The 12,296-nt window shown below is 48.1% G+C and overlaps 1 protein-coding gene across 1 annotated transcript in view; it reads left to right on the forward strand.

Moving 5' to 3' along the window:
* The window catches only part of EFCAB11 (EF-hand calcium binding domain 11), a 137,136-nt gene that overhangs the window by 15,562 nt on the left and 109,278 nt on the right, over positions 1 to 12,296 (forward strand). Inside the window, exons 4-5 of the mRNA XM_070403461.1 lie at positions 9,779 to 9,880; positions 11,202 to 11,292. Of these exons, the coding sequence (XP_070259562.1) occupies positions 9,779 to 9,880; positions 11,202 to 11,292 (193 nt within the window). The remainder of the gene's footprint in view (positions 1 to 9,778; positions 9,881 to 11,201; positions 11,293 to 12,296) is intronic.

The raw sequence follows: 12,296 nt of genomic DNA on the forward strand, positions 1-12,296 counted from the left end.
GACAGTTGACTATTAAATATATTCTTGGTCTAAATTTAAATTTCCATTTTCTAGTCTTTTAAGTTCTATGTGAACATCAAAGGCCATGCTATATCCAGTCTAACTAGGTTTTGTTTGTTTGACTTAAGATGTCAAGTGACTTCTTCGTTCTTTTCTATAATCAGGAAACTGCATATGCATTAAGGTTTCCCTTTCTTGAAACTATAATCCTAGGACCATTTTGTGGTATCGCCAGATATTCATCCCTAAATTAGTTTATTTATTCACCCATTTAGAGGATGTTAAGTTTCATTGTTGGGGTAGAAAAAAAATTTAGGAGACACAGACATTGACCTAAAGACATTTAAAAAAGATAAAATACAGGGTAGGGAGGATGAGAGAAGTATGGCCACTTTTTTCATAGCCAGGTGTCACATGAATACTGTAGACAAGAAGGTCTCTAAGGATATAGAGGAAGGCCACACTCCCTGCACAGGTGTGGCAGGAGCCGGATGTGGAAGATGAGGTAATATGCAAATTGACCATCACCCCAACACACAAGATGGCCGCCCCCATGTGGTCAAAGACAGCTGCCACAAGATGGTCAGCAGGGGAGAACAGTTGTGGGCAATCAGGCCAGCAGGGGAGGGCAGTTGGAAGGGACCAGGCCTGCAAGGGAGGGCAGTTAGGGGTGACCGGGCCAGCAGAGGAGGTTAGTTGGGGGGACCAGGCCTGCAGGGGAGGGCAGTTGAGGGTGAACATGCAGGCAGGGGAGGGCAGTTAGGGGCAATTGGGCCAGCAGGGGAGCAGTTAGGCATTGATCAGGCTGGCAGGGGAGAAGTTGGGATTGGAAAGGTGGAGAAGCAAAGAAGAGAACATAGTAAGTGAATGAATGCAGTGCCCACACCAGCTGGGAGCTTGCCCGCCAGCTCCTGGCGCTCTCTCTGTACCTGCCTGCACCAGAGTGGATGTGGAACTCGGCATGAATTTAGACGTATCCCACACACTCCACTCCTGTAAAAGTCACGTAGACTTTGCGGAGGCATTTTGTTAATGATACAGAGGAAGGGGCTTTGTCCCTCACTCTCCACAGCTGGCAATGGCAAAGGCCAGGGTAGCTTTGCTCCTCTGTGGGCGTTCTTTCTGCCAACCTCCCCTGCGGAGTTTCTCAGAAGGCCTCTTCCTCCATGGTGTCCAACTTAGTGGCTGAAATTTCTTCTCCCAGATCCCTGTCCCTCATTTTACAATACCCCACTCCTCTGCCCCGCATCAGATCTGCATACCCAGAGCTAACAGCTGTCATCTATATATATAAAAGCCTAATATGCAAAGTGTCCCCTTGGGAGTTCGACTGACCAGGAGTTTGATCGCTCGCTATGACATGCGCTGACCACCAGGGTACGGTGTGGAACAAAGGGAGGCCCTGGCCGGCAGCCAGCAGCTGCTAGGGACCCTATCCGTGCACGAATTTCGTACACTGGGCCTCTAGTACTGTTAATAATGAGTCCTACCAGAAACGTTGGAATCCACCCCCTTGGAATATTTTTACCTCCTGCACCAGAGAGGAGTAAGCTGCCCTGATGGAAGTTGAGAGTTGGGAAAGGGTTAAGGACCAGTTTTCCTAGAAGGAATCATGAAGCCTCAAATTCCAGAAAAGGTATCAGGACTTTGCACTATCAACACCAAGGAACCTTTGAAGGCTTATGGGCAGGAGATGCACATAATAAAGAAGGTAATGAGTCCTGTCCGCATTTGATTGAAATAAAGTTTTATTGGTTCAGGTTTCGCTAGTCTACTATAACCTGTTTTACTCTTTCTTGTCAATTTCCTCCCCAAGATATAGTAAAACTTGATTTCTTCCATTAAGGACGATTCTTTTCTCTTTATTCCCTTACTCTTTCTTATACAAGAAGCTGAAATATTAGGTCTCTGAATTTTTTTGCCCATCTTACTGTGACAATACGTCATGCATGCCACTTTCACCTTCTGTCCTTACTATATTTTTATGTGCACACATTTTATCCTTTTTTTTTCACCTTGTAGCCTCCAGAAGTCATAATCTGAATTTTATTTCTCAAACTAGAGAAGGCTTGCATTATACCTTTTAAAAGGTAAGCCTTTTAAACCCTCATTTTCAGGCATTTTCAATCCCTAGAAAAATTAATATGTGGCATAATGAACGCAAACCCTCCCTTTTCTACTAAATCTAGGGTCAGACTTAAAGTCTTAAGCAATTTGGCATTTTTATTGTTTTCTCCTTCACTCCCCAGGTTTATTGCAGTTTCTAATTTAAGCTCCTGTGATGGCCAAACCTAGACCAGTGCTTCATTTTCCACAGGGTTTCTCTGTGTGCATGGACCCTGAAGCTTACACCCATGAACCACAAAAAATATCTATACATAATGAAACTTTCAAGGAAAATATTTGTATATTTTTATTGGACTTTTTGAATATATCCACCTTGTAATGAAATATGATTACCCTCCTAGGAAATTGCTTAGAAGCAAAAAAAGAAAAAGAAAAAAAAAGATAGCATTTCCTAGTTTGTCTCTTTATATGACACTAGAGGCCTGGTGCATGAAATTCGTGCACTCGGGGGGGTGGGGTCACCCTCGGCCCAGCCTGCACCCTCTCGAAGTCTGGGAGCCCTTGGGGGATGTCTGACTGATGGCTTAGGCCTGCTAGGAAAGGCTCCCGCCACCGCTGCTGCACTCGCCAGCTGTGAGCCTGGCTCAGGGCTTCTAGCTGAGCGGCGCTCCCTCTATGGGAGCACACTGACCACTAGGGGGCAACTCCTGCATTGAGCATCTGCCCCCTGGTGGTCAGTGAGCATCATAGCAACCGTTCATTTCGCTGTTCAGTTGATTTGCATATTAGCCTTTTATTATATAGGATATCTATATCATATGCATTAAGTAGTTTGGAAAGTATGTATTCATTATAGAATGTGAAAAGGGTCCATTTTGCCAAGAGTGGTTTAAATTATTTATTGATAGATTTGAGAGAGAGAGAAACATTGATTTGTTGTTCCATTTATTTATGCATTCATTGGTTGTTTCTTGTAAGTGCCCTGACCAAACCCACAACCTTGGCATATCTGGATGGTGCTCTAACCCCGTGGTCGGCAAACCGCGGCTCGTGAGCCACATGCGGCTCTTTGGCCCCTTCAGTGTGGCTCTTCCACAAAATACCATGTGTGGGCATGCACGTACAGTGCGATTGAAACTTCGTGGCCCATGCGCAGAAGTCAGTATTTTGTGGAAGAGCCACACTGAAGGGGTCAAAGAGCCGCATGTGGCTCGCGAGCCGCGGTTTGCCAAGCCGCAGTTTGCTGACCACTGCTGTAACCAACTGAGCTACTCTGCCAGGGCCGCCAAGAGTGGTTTGTAAACTGGGAGGGAATGTTTCTAGTGGTGTGGAAAGTGCAGAGACTAGCAGAGTCTAGCAGGATTTGTAAAGATCATTGGTCCCGTGGTTTCTAAGGCATAATCCTCAGCCTTATGAAACTGGATCCTGTGAGGGTACTTCTGGGAGCACGGCTGGCCAGGGAATAGTGGGGAGACCACCTCACTCCAAACCAAATAGCTCTGTTTTCATCCCCTCTACACATTATATGAATTAGGTTTCCTACAGCTTAAAAGAGAAAAAGTCTGCAAACTACTGATAGAACCCAATTGCCGAGGCAATTTCTGAACACCTTCTGTAGACAAATTAATAATAAACTCAGATAAACGCATTGTTCTGAGTGGTTCCTGACATTTTTGTGATCCTCATAATCCTATCTAATAAAAGAGAAACATGGTAATTAGCCCTACAGCCACTACCCTTCTCATTGTCTAATCACTGAGATATACAAATTAACTGCCAACCAAGATGGCGGCCGGCAGCCAGGCAGCTGACGCGAACAGGGAGGCTTGCTTGCTCCAGTGACGGAGGAAGCCAGGTTCCCCGCCTGCCTTGCCGGCCTCTCAGCTGCTTTCTAAGAAACATTGTAACAAATATAGAAGCTAAACAAAACCCCAGAAACCTCCTTTCAGTCAGTCAGACTTCAGCCAGCAGGATCGCAACTATGTTTCAAATACAGAAGGTAAACAAAGGCCAGAAGCCTGCTTTCAGCAGGTCTCATAGCTGGAGCCAAGCCTCAGAGCTAAAGCTGGCCCAGAATTTAAAAAAAAGGAAAAAAGGACAGGTTGGGAGCTTCAGTCACCCGCCAGCCTGAAAATGGCCCTCAGGCCCTCACCCAGGCTGGCCAGGCACCCCAGTGGGGACCCCCACCCTGATCCAGGACACCCTTCAGGGCAAACCAGTCGGCCCCCACCCGTGCACCAGGCCTCTATCTTATATAGTAAAAGGGTAATATGCCTCCCAGCACCAGGATCAGTGGAGCAGCGAGGCCTCCCGGCACCGGGATCAGCGTGACACGGGGCAGCGCCCCAACCCCCTGATCAGCCCTGCTCTGTGCCTGATAGGGGGGAGCTCCCCAACCCCCTGATCGCCCTGCGGCTGTGTGTGACAGGGTGCGGCGCCCCAACCCCCTGATCCGCCCTGCTCTGTGTGTGACAGGGGGCGGTGCCCCAACTCCCCTATTGGCCCTACTCTGTGTGACAGGGGGGAGCTCCTCAACCCCCTGATGGGCCCTGCTCTGTGCGTGACAGGGGGGAGCTCCCCAACCCCCTGATGGGCCCTGCTCTGTGTGTGACAGGGGGGAGCTCCTCAACCCCCTGATGGGCCCTGCTCTGTGCGTGACAGGGGGGAGCTCCCCAACCCCCTGATTGGCCCTGCTCTGTGTGTGACAGGGGGGAGCTCCTCAACCCCCTGATGGGCCCTGCTCTGTGCGTGACAGGGTACGGAGCCCCAACCCCCCTGATGGGCCCTGCTCTGTGCGTGACAGGGGGTGGCGCTGCAACCTCCCCATCGACCCTGCCTTGAGTGTGACAGGGGGCGGTGCCCCAATCCCCCAATCAGCCCTACCCTGAGCGTGACTAGGGGTGGCATCGAAACCTCCCGATCCGCCCTGCTCTGTGCATGACAGGGGGCGACGCCCCAACTCCCCAATCAGCCCTGCTCTGAGCCCGACCAGGGGCTGCACCTAGGGATTGGGCCTGCCCTCTGCCACCCGGGAGCGTGCCTAAGCCAGCAGGTCATTATCTCCCGAGTGGTCCCAGACTGTGAGAGGGCACAGGCCGGGCTGAGGGACCCCCTCTCCCCCCGAGTGCACAAATTTTTGTGCACCGGGCCTCTAGTATATAATAAAAGGCTAACATGCAAATTGACCAAACGGTGGAATGGCTGGTTGCTATGACACGCACTGACCACCAGGGGGCAGATGCTCAATGCAGGAGCTTCCCCTGGTGGTCAGTGCACTCCCACGGGGGAACGCTGCTCCGCCAGAAGCCGTGGCAAGCACAGCGGTGGTGGCGGGAGCCTAAGGATGTCCAACTGACGGCTTAGGCCCGCTCCCTGTGGGGAACGGGCCTGAGCCATCAGTAGGACATCCCCCAAGGGCTCCCAGACTGGGAGAGGGCGCAGGCTGAGCTGAGGAAACCCCCTGCCCTCCCCCCCTTCATGAATCTCGTGCACTGGGCCTCTAGTGTAACTATAATAAAGTGTGTTTAGGTAACTGTGATTAGTGAACAGTGTGCATGGAAGACCCAATGTTGTGTTTGAAACATATTGTTTCCCTCCAGGAGTGGGCACAGGTAATGCACGTCTCATTGGAGATGAAATCCGATGGCAGTAGAATCACTGAAAGAAGTGAAGTGGTAATTTTAGGTTTGACGGTTGGAACAGCAGGTGGAGCTAGTGGGAAGACCTCTACTTCTAGGCCATTTAAAGAGCAGCAAGATGCACAAAACTTATCTTCATGTGTTTGCATTTCAGAGCTGCAGGCAGGAATGGCAGACCGTTATGCACTGGCTTTGAAAGTGATCGCAGCACTACAGTGTGAGAGCCACGCTGAATGCAGTGTGAGAGCAAGCCCTTTAGAGAAGGGACTTGCATTTCCATATGGGTTGCCATGGAAGTTTAAAACAAGTTGCAGCGGTTCTCAACCTGTGGGTCGCGACCCCTTTGGGGGTCGAACGACCCTTTCACAGGGGTCGCCTAAGACCATTGGAAAACACATATATAATTACATATTGTTTTTGTGATTAATCACTATGCTTCAATTATGTTCAATTTGTAACAATGAAATTGGGGTTCACCACATGAGGAACTGTATTAAAGGGTTGCGGCATTAGGAAGGTTGAGAACCACTGAGTTAAGGGCATGTGAGGTATCTTCTTGTTATTTACTTATTCAACAAATATTAATGAATGCCTGCCTATGTGCGAGGTATTTTGATAAGCACTGAGGGTAAAATTTTAGACAATAAATAGTGCTTTCCCTCAGCACATCTCAGGCAAACGTGTGGCCAGATAATTACCATAAGACGCAACAGAGTCTATGGCTTTTTTCTTTTTTTAATTTTCCCCTTGTGATGAGAACTTTTTAAAAAATATATTTTTATTGATTTTAGAGAGGAAGGGAGAGGGAGAGATAGAAACATCATTGATTGGCTGTCTCCTGCATGCCCCCCACTGGGGATCGAAGCTGGGACCCTTGAGTCCACAGGCCAACACTCTATCCACTTAGCCAAACCACCCAGAGCATGACTATGTTCTTGTTGTTGAGAGAGACAGACATTGATGTGAGAGAGAACATCAGTGTGAAAGAGAAATACCAATTGGTTGCTTCCTGAACTTGCCCTGACTGGGGATTGAACCCTCAACCTGGGAATGTGCCCTGACTAGGAATCAAACCTGCCACCTTTTGGTGTTTGGGATGATTCTCCAACCAACTGAGCCACCGGCCCAGGGCTGGTTATGACTGTGTTATAAATAGAGGGCTGTTGGGTCACAGAAGAGGGACTCAGTTGAAAGAAGTGAGGGTAGTATTCAAAGAGGAGGCCAGGCCCTCGTTGCATCTGGAGGGAGATGTAAAAATTCACTAGGAGAAAAGTGGAACATGCATTCCGGGCAGTGTGTCCATCATGCTCACAGGTATGGAGGTGTGTGTGAAAGAAACATCGGGAAATCTGCTAGGGAGGCTAGCAAGGTAGACGGAGGCCAGACTGTGAAGGTGTTATGCCCAGATTTCAGGATCCCCAAGAGACCATCAGGGAGCCAGCCGAGTCCGATGCAAAAGCAAAAAGAGTCTTTATTCGAGCTAGCTCGTGCTCTCCGTCCACCACACTCGCCGACGCAGCGGCAGGGGGCAGAGAGAGAGAGCTTTGTGGGTAGAGGAGTTTTATAGGGGGGTTGAAGTAAGGGGAGGAGAGAGGACTGTGGGCCCTGCCGATTGGCCAGGCGCAAGTCGGTGTCTTGTTACAAAGGATGTGGTCGTATCTATGGTGCGCACTTCCCTTGATTATCATTGGTTAGTTTAAAGAAATCCTAGGTGTGGTTAGCAGAGGCTTGGGCTTCCGGGAAGAAGCTCCTTGCTGAGCACATGGCTGCTGCCCAAAAATGGAGGATTCGGGGCAAGATGGAGGGCATAGCCCTTGCCCTTTCAAAGGGACTCCTAAAATATGCCAAAGTCATTGAGTACATTATTCAAGAATTCCAACTAATCTAGACGCTATTCAATTGATTAGCTTTTGGTGTCGTGAAACTAGTTATGGATTTGGTCTTTCGGGAACATGGCATGATGACTTCAGTGTTAAATATGTTCTCTGCTCACAAGGGTGAATGGATGAGAATGGAGCTGCATCCAGACACACCCTAACTACTATGGGGGGAAATGCTACACGTGCTAATTCCATGCAATGCATTGGTGTGGAGCACACCCCAGGCACTCTGGTAGGTGCTGGGAGACAGGCCTTGTTGCTAGAGCATATCCAGCTGCCTCCTTGACTTTTGTTCTTGGTTGTCTCCAACGCACTGAACACTTAAGTCCAGATCACAAGTCTCATCTCAACCCCAAATCCTGCTCGTTCCCAGGTCTTGCTCAGCTCTTTAAAGGACCCTTCTTGGCATCTCCCTCTTTCTCACCTGCCTCATCTAACCCTTCATCTGTCGTGAAACAGGTCCGGACACCTTCCTCTCCTCCATGCCCACTGCCAACATCCTAGCAACCGCGTCTCTTGCCAACAGGCTCCTAAACGGGTCTCCCTTTTTACCGTTCCCTTTCTCCCAGTTCTTTTCGAGGTCACAGCCAGGAAGATCTTTAAAACATCTAAATCAGATCATGCCACTTCCCAATTCAAACCTTTTATTTTTTATTGACTTCCTATTGTCACTTAAATGAAAACCAAACGACTTCCTGTGGTCCACAAAGGCCTGCCCACCTCACCAACCCCAACCTGTCTTGCTCTCTCACTCACTGCATCCCAACCACAATAGCCTTTTCCCATTTCCCCACTTCTCTCCCCCCCCACCCCCCACCCCCCACCCCCGGCCTTGGCACCTGCTATTCCGCTACCTGGAATGCTCTTCTTCCCATCCTTTAGCCGCTTGGTATTTTATCATTTAGGCTTAAATATTACCTGCTCTGAGAGATCTCTCCTTCACCAGAGCCCCTCTGTAGGAGGGTTCCTGTGACTCTCTGACAACCTCCCTTTCCCCCTCATTGCTTGTGCCACGGCTTATAATTATGTGCACGTTTGCAACCGAACCTCTGTGGTCACTCTGCTCCCCACTAGCCCAGGCACTGCCTTGGGACGAATCCTGGGTGTTCTCTTTTCCCCTCTCTTTCCAGAGCTTGACGCAGTGCCTGGCACATGGTGAATCCTAGAGAGTTGTGGAAGAATTGTTCCAACACATAAAGATAGATGGGCGTTTTCAGTTCCTAAATCTCTAACTACAAACAAGAAAAACGTGGAAAATTAAGAAAACGGTTTTCTGCGTTTCCCCCCACCATTGGAACTATTTTAGGAAGGGTATGCAGCTCTGTGTGACCTCACCGAAAGGAAAAGGGTGGAGGTTTTTAGAAATCAGCACATGGTTTTTGTGTGATTTGGGGGGCTATTTTTAAGGCAGTGATATTTTATTTAAAAATGGAAATCCTGAGGTATAAAAATGAACTGCTCTTTTTCGATATTCAGGGCTCAGGACACCGAGATGTTTTAACTTCTTGGCTCCGCTCTTTAAACCTATTACAAAGATCACATTAGAATTCATTTTAATAGACTTTGTGAGCACAGTACCCAATCTCATATGATCCTGCTGGGCTCTTCTATTATGAGAGTCACGGGAAGCAGAGCCAGAGGCGGCAGAGCAGTCCCCGGGAGGACCCAAGGCTGGGGACCGTGCCAGCTCCATTGTTTACGGAATATTCTCTCCACTTTTATCTGTGGGGTGCAATTGGTATTGACTTTTGAGAAACTACTTCTTTGCCCCGATCTCGCAGTTGGAAAAAAAACCTGCGGTAATGACATCTGGCTAGGAAAAAAGGCATCAAAGCCGCAGAAGGAAAGAAAAATTATGAGACCTTGTTTGATATATAGTTTGGGCCCGTCTGTTAGATCTGTTCAAGGGACGTGTGTTGCATTTTTGCAAGGTTGCCATTCCTTTATCCCCAGGAAATGCCCAGGGAAGTAACACTGTCTATTGTTTTTGCTATTGACTGCTGGTGTTGGGCCTTCTTAGCATTTAGCGAAGTGTCTTTTTGACTTTATCGATCTTCAGGGACAAATACTGTTTACCAAAATCAAGATAAAATTTGTGATAATGTATTACCTTTTACTTATGTTGTTTGTTTTTTTTTATTAAAGAGTAAGGCAGTCATTTTTGAAAAAAAAATTCCCCCCCCCAACTTTTAGGTCTAACGCTCGAGGAGTTTTTAAACATTATAAGGAAGAAGAAGGAAGCTCAGCTGTATCGGAATGAAATAAGACACATCTTCACAGCTTTTGACAGGCACTGTAAGTCTCTTCAAAGTGTTTTGAAATTAAAAATTGCTATTAAAGAACTGTGAATGGGCATATATACTCAGTACATGAAATTAATATACTTGGAAGTTTATTTTACTGTCCTCATTAGCTGTTACCTTAGATGTTGGTGTGGATTTTTTTTCTCCACCATGATTTTAATTTCTTGACATTTACCATGGATAAAATAAAGTTAACAGTTATATAATTGTACTTAGTGGTTAGAATCCAGGGAACACAAGGGCTGGCCATGTGGGGTTATAGGTCACGAGCCACCTACACATCGTATCTCCTTCGGCTCCTGCTGTGACCCACATTTAACTGGAGGAATTGTTTTCCCACACCGGGTGTGGCCGAGAAGTGACTTCAGATCTCCCACACCCCACACATCTCACACAGGGCGAAAACACTCATAGAGTCCAGGTTCTGTATCTTGGCTACTGTTATGGCTTCCCCCTCAATATGATTATATTATAACTAGAGGCCCGGTGCCCAAAATTCGTGTGTGTGTATGTCCCTCAACCCGGCCTGCACCCTCTCCAATCTGGGACCCCCTCGGGGATGTCTGACTGTTGGTTTAGGCCCAACTGGACATCCCTCTCACAATTGGGGACCACTGGTTCCTAACCGCTCGCCTGCCTGCCAGCCTGATCGTCCCCTAACTGCTCCCCTGCCGGCCTGATTGATGTCTAAATGCTCCCCTGCTGGCCTGATGGCCCCCAACTGCCCTCCCATGCCAGCCTGGTCACCCCCAACTGCCCTCCCCTGCAGGCCTGGTTGCCTCCAACTGCCCTCCCCTGCCAGCCTGGTCACCCCTAACTGCCCTCTCTTGCAGGCCTGGTCGCCCCCAACTGCCATCCCCTGCTGGCCATCTTGTGGTGGCCATTTTGTGATGACATCGTGCGAGGGCGTCGTGTGACGCCACCTAGGCTTTTATTATATAGGATTCTAATATCAAGCAAGAAAACAAATGAATTTTGAAGAATAAATTGTTTTGTCAATTTACAAAGACTTGAACCTGAACTTAGTGCAGTGTATGTCTCTACAGTCCTCTCCCTGGGACTCAGAGAGTCCGAGAATGATAGGGCTGGAAGTGGCCTTCCGGATCACCCCGGACTGCACTGAGGGAGAGTACCACTGGACTCATAAATCCTTCCAATGAGACAGTCTCAGATTCCCTAACATGTAAAACCGGCCATACATTACTGTTCTTTTCCTAATAACATATGAAAGCGTCGTGCAAGTTTTATGGCTGAAATAACAGTTCATAGGGTTAATAGAGGTAAGTGAATGTTTACATTTTGTTTTCAAATAGATCGTGGATATTTAACTTTGGAAGATTTCCAAAAAGCATTCAAGCAGGTGGCTCCCAAGTTACCAGAAAGGATAGCGCTCGAGGTTTTCAGGTAAGGCCCCCAAATCCTCACATGCACCCACCCCTTGATGTACCATTTCCTTTTTCAAGTTTTCAGTTTTATGGAGAAGACCTTTTTATGCTGATTTCTTCACGAATGAACATTTTCATCTCACAGTATATGATCATGACCCCGGAGAGAAATGATTTATAGTTAGCTCTTCATGCACCAACGCCCTCGATGGTGGGTGCTTGCCCACCTGGGAGGTGCGTAAGAACGTTTGGTAGGGGTGGGAAAGGGACAGGAAGAGAGTGGAACTGGTTTGTGTATTTATGTGTCGACCAGAAACAACAAAGCTTTAGTGTGTAACACGGATGCTGGTGTTCTCCCATGGTCAGTATTTCATCAGACACAGGCTACGCATATTCTGCGGAGAGAAGAGCCCCCCTGACACCTGCTCGTCGCAGTGCATGCGTTCGTGATAAAGTAGATTTGAAGAGTATATTATGTTATCTTTATGAACTAATTTGGACACAGTGGGCAAGTGGCTTGAAAGCAGTTTCTGTTAGGAAGCTGCCGATTGAAGGAAACATGCTGACATGAGAAAATAGCAGAGCTGCCTCTTCTGTGACTGCCAGCATGAGCTCGTCATCACCTGTGGCCAGGTGTATTAGTCAGGGCTCGGAACAGCAGCAGGAGCCAGAGAACCAGCATAGTGCAGCTCAGGAAAGATGGCAGTGTACTGCTCTCTCACAAACACAGGCAGTCAGGGCCGATTCGATGGCAACATAGCCATGAAGGGACCCAGCTGCCTCCTTTCTTGTTCCGGCTGCCTCCACACCTGGCTTCGCCCTCCTGCTTCCAGGATTGCTTAAATTCCAGTATCAAACTTGAACTCCAACCAGATAGGAGGAAAGGGAAGAGAAGATAGGCCCCTCCTTCTAAGTCTATTGTCCCCATGACCAAAACTCAGTTCCAAGGCCATGTGCAAAATGTCATCTTTGCTCTGGGCGGTAATGTGCCCTCTGAGTTTCTGATACTGAAGGAGAGAATGG

Source organism: Myotis yumanensis, unplaced genomic scaffold (genome assembly GCF_028538775.1).
Source record: "Myotis yumanensis isolate MYYU_CA2020_CCGP unplaced genomic scaffold, mMyoYum1.0.hap1 SCAF_1, whole genome shotgun sequence".
In the NCBI taxonomy this organism is placed as follows: Eukaryota; Metazoa; Chordata; class Mammalia; order Chiroptera; family Vespertilionidae; genus Myotis; species Myotis yumanensis.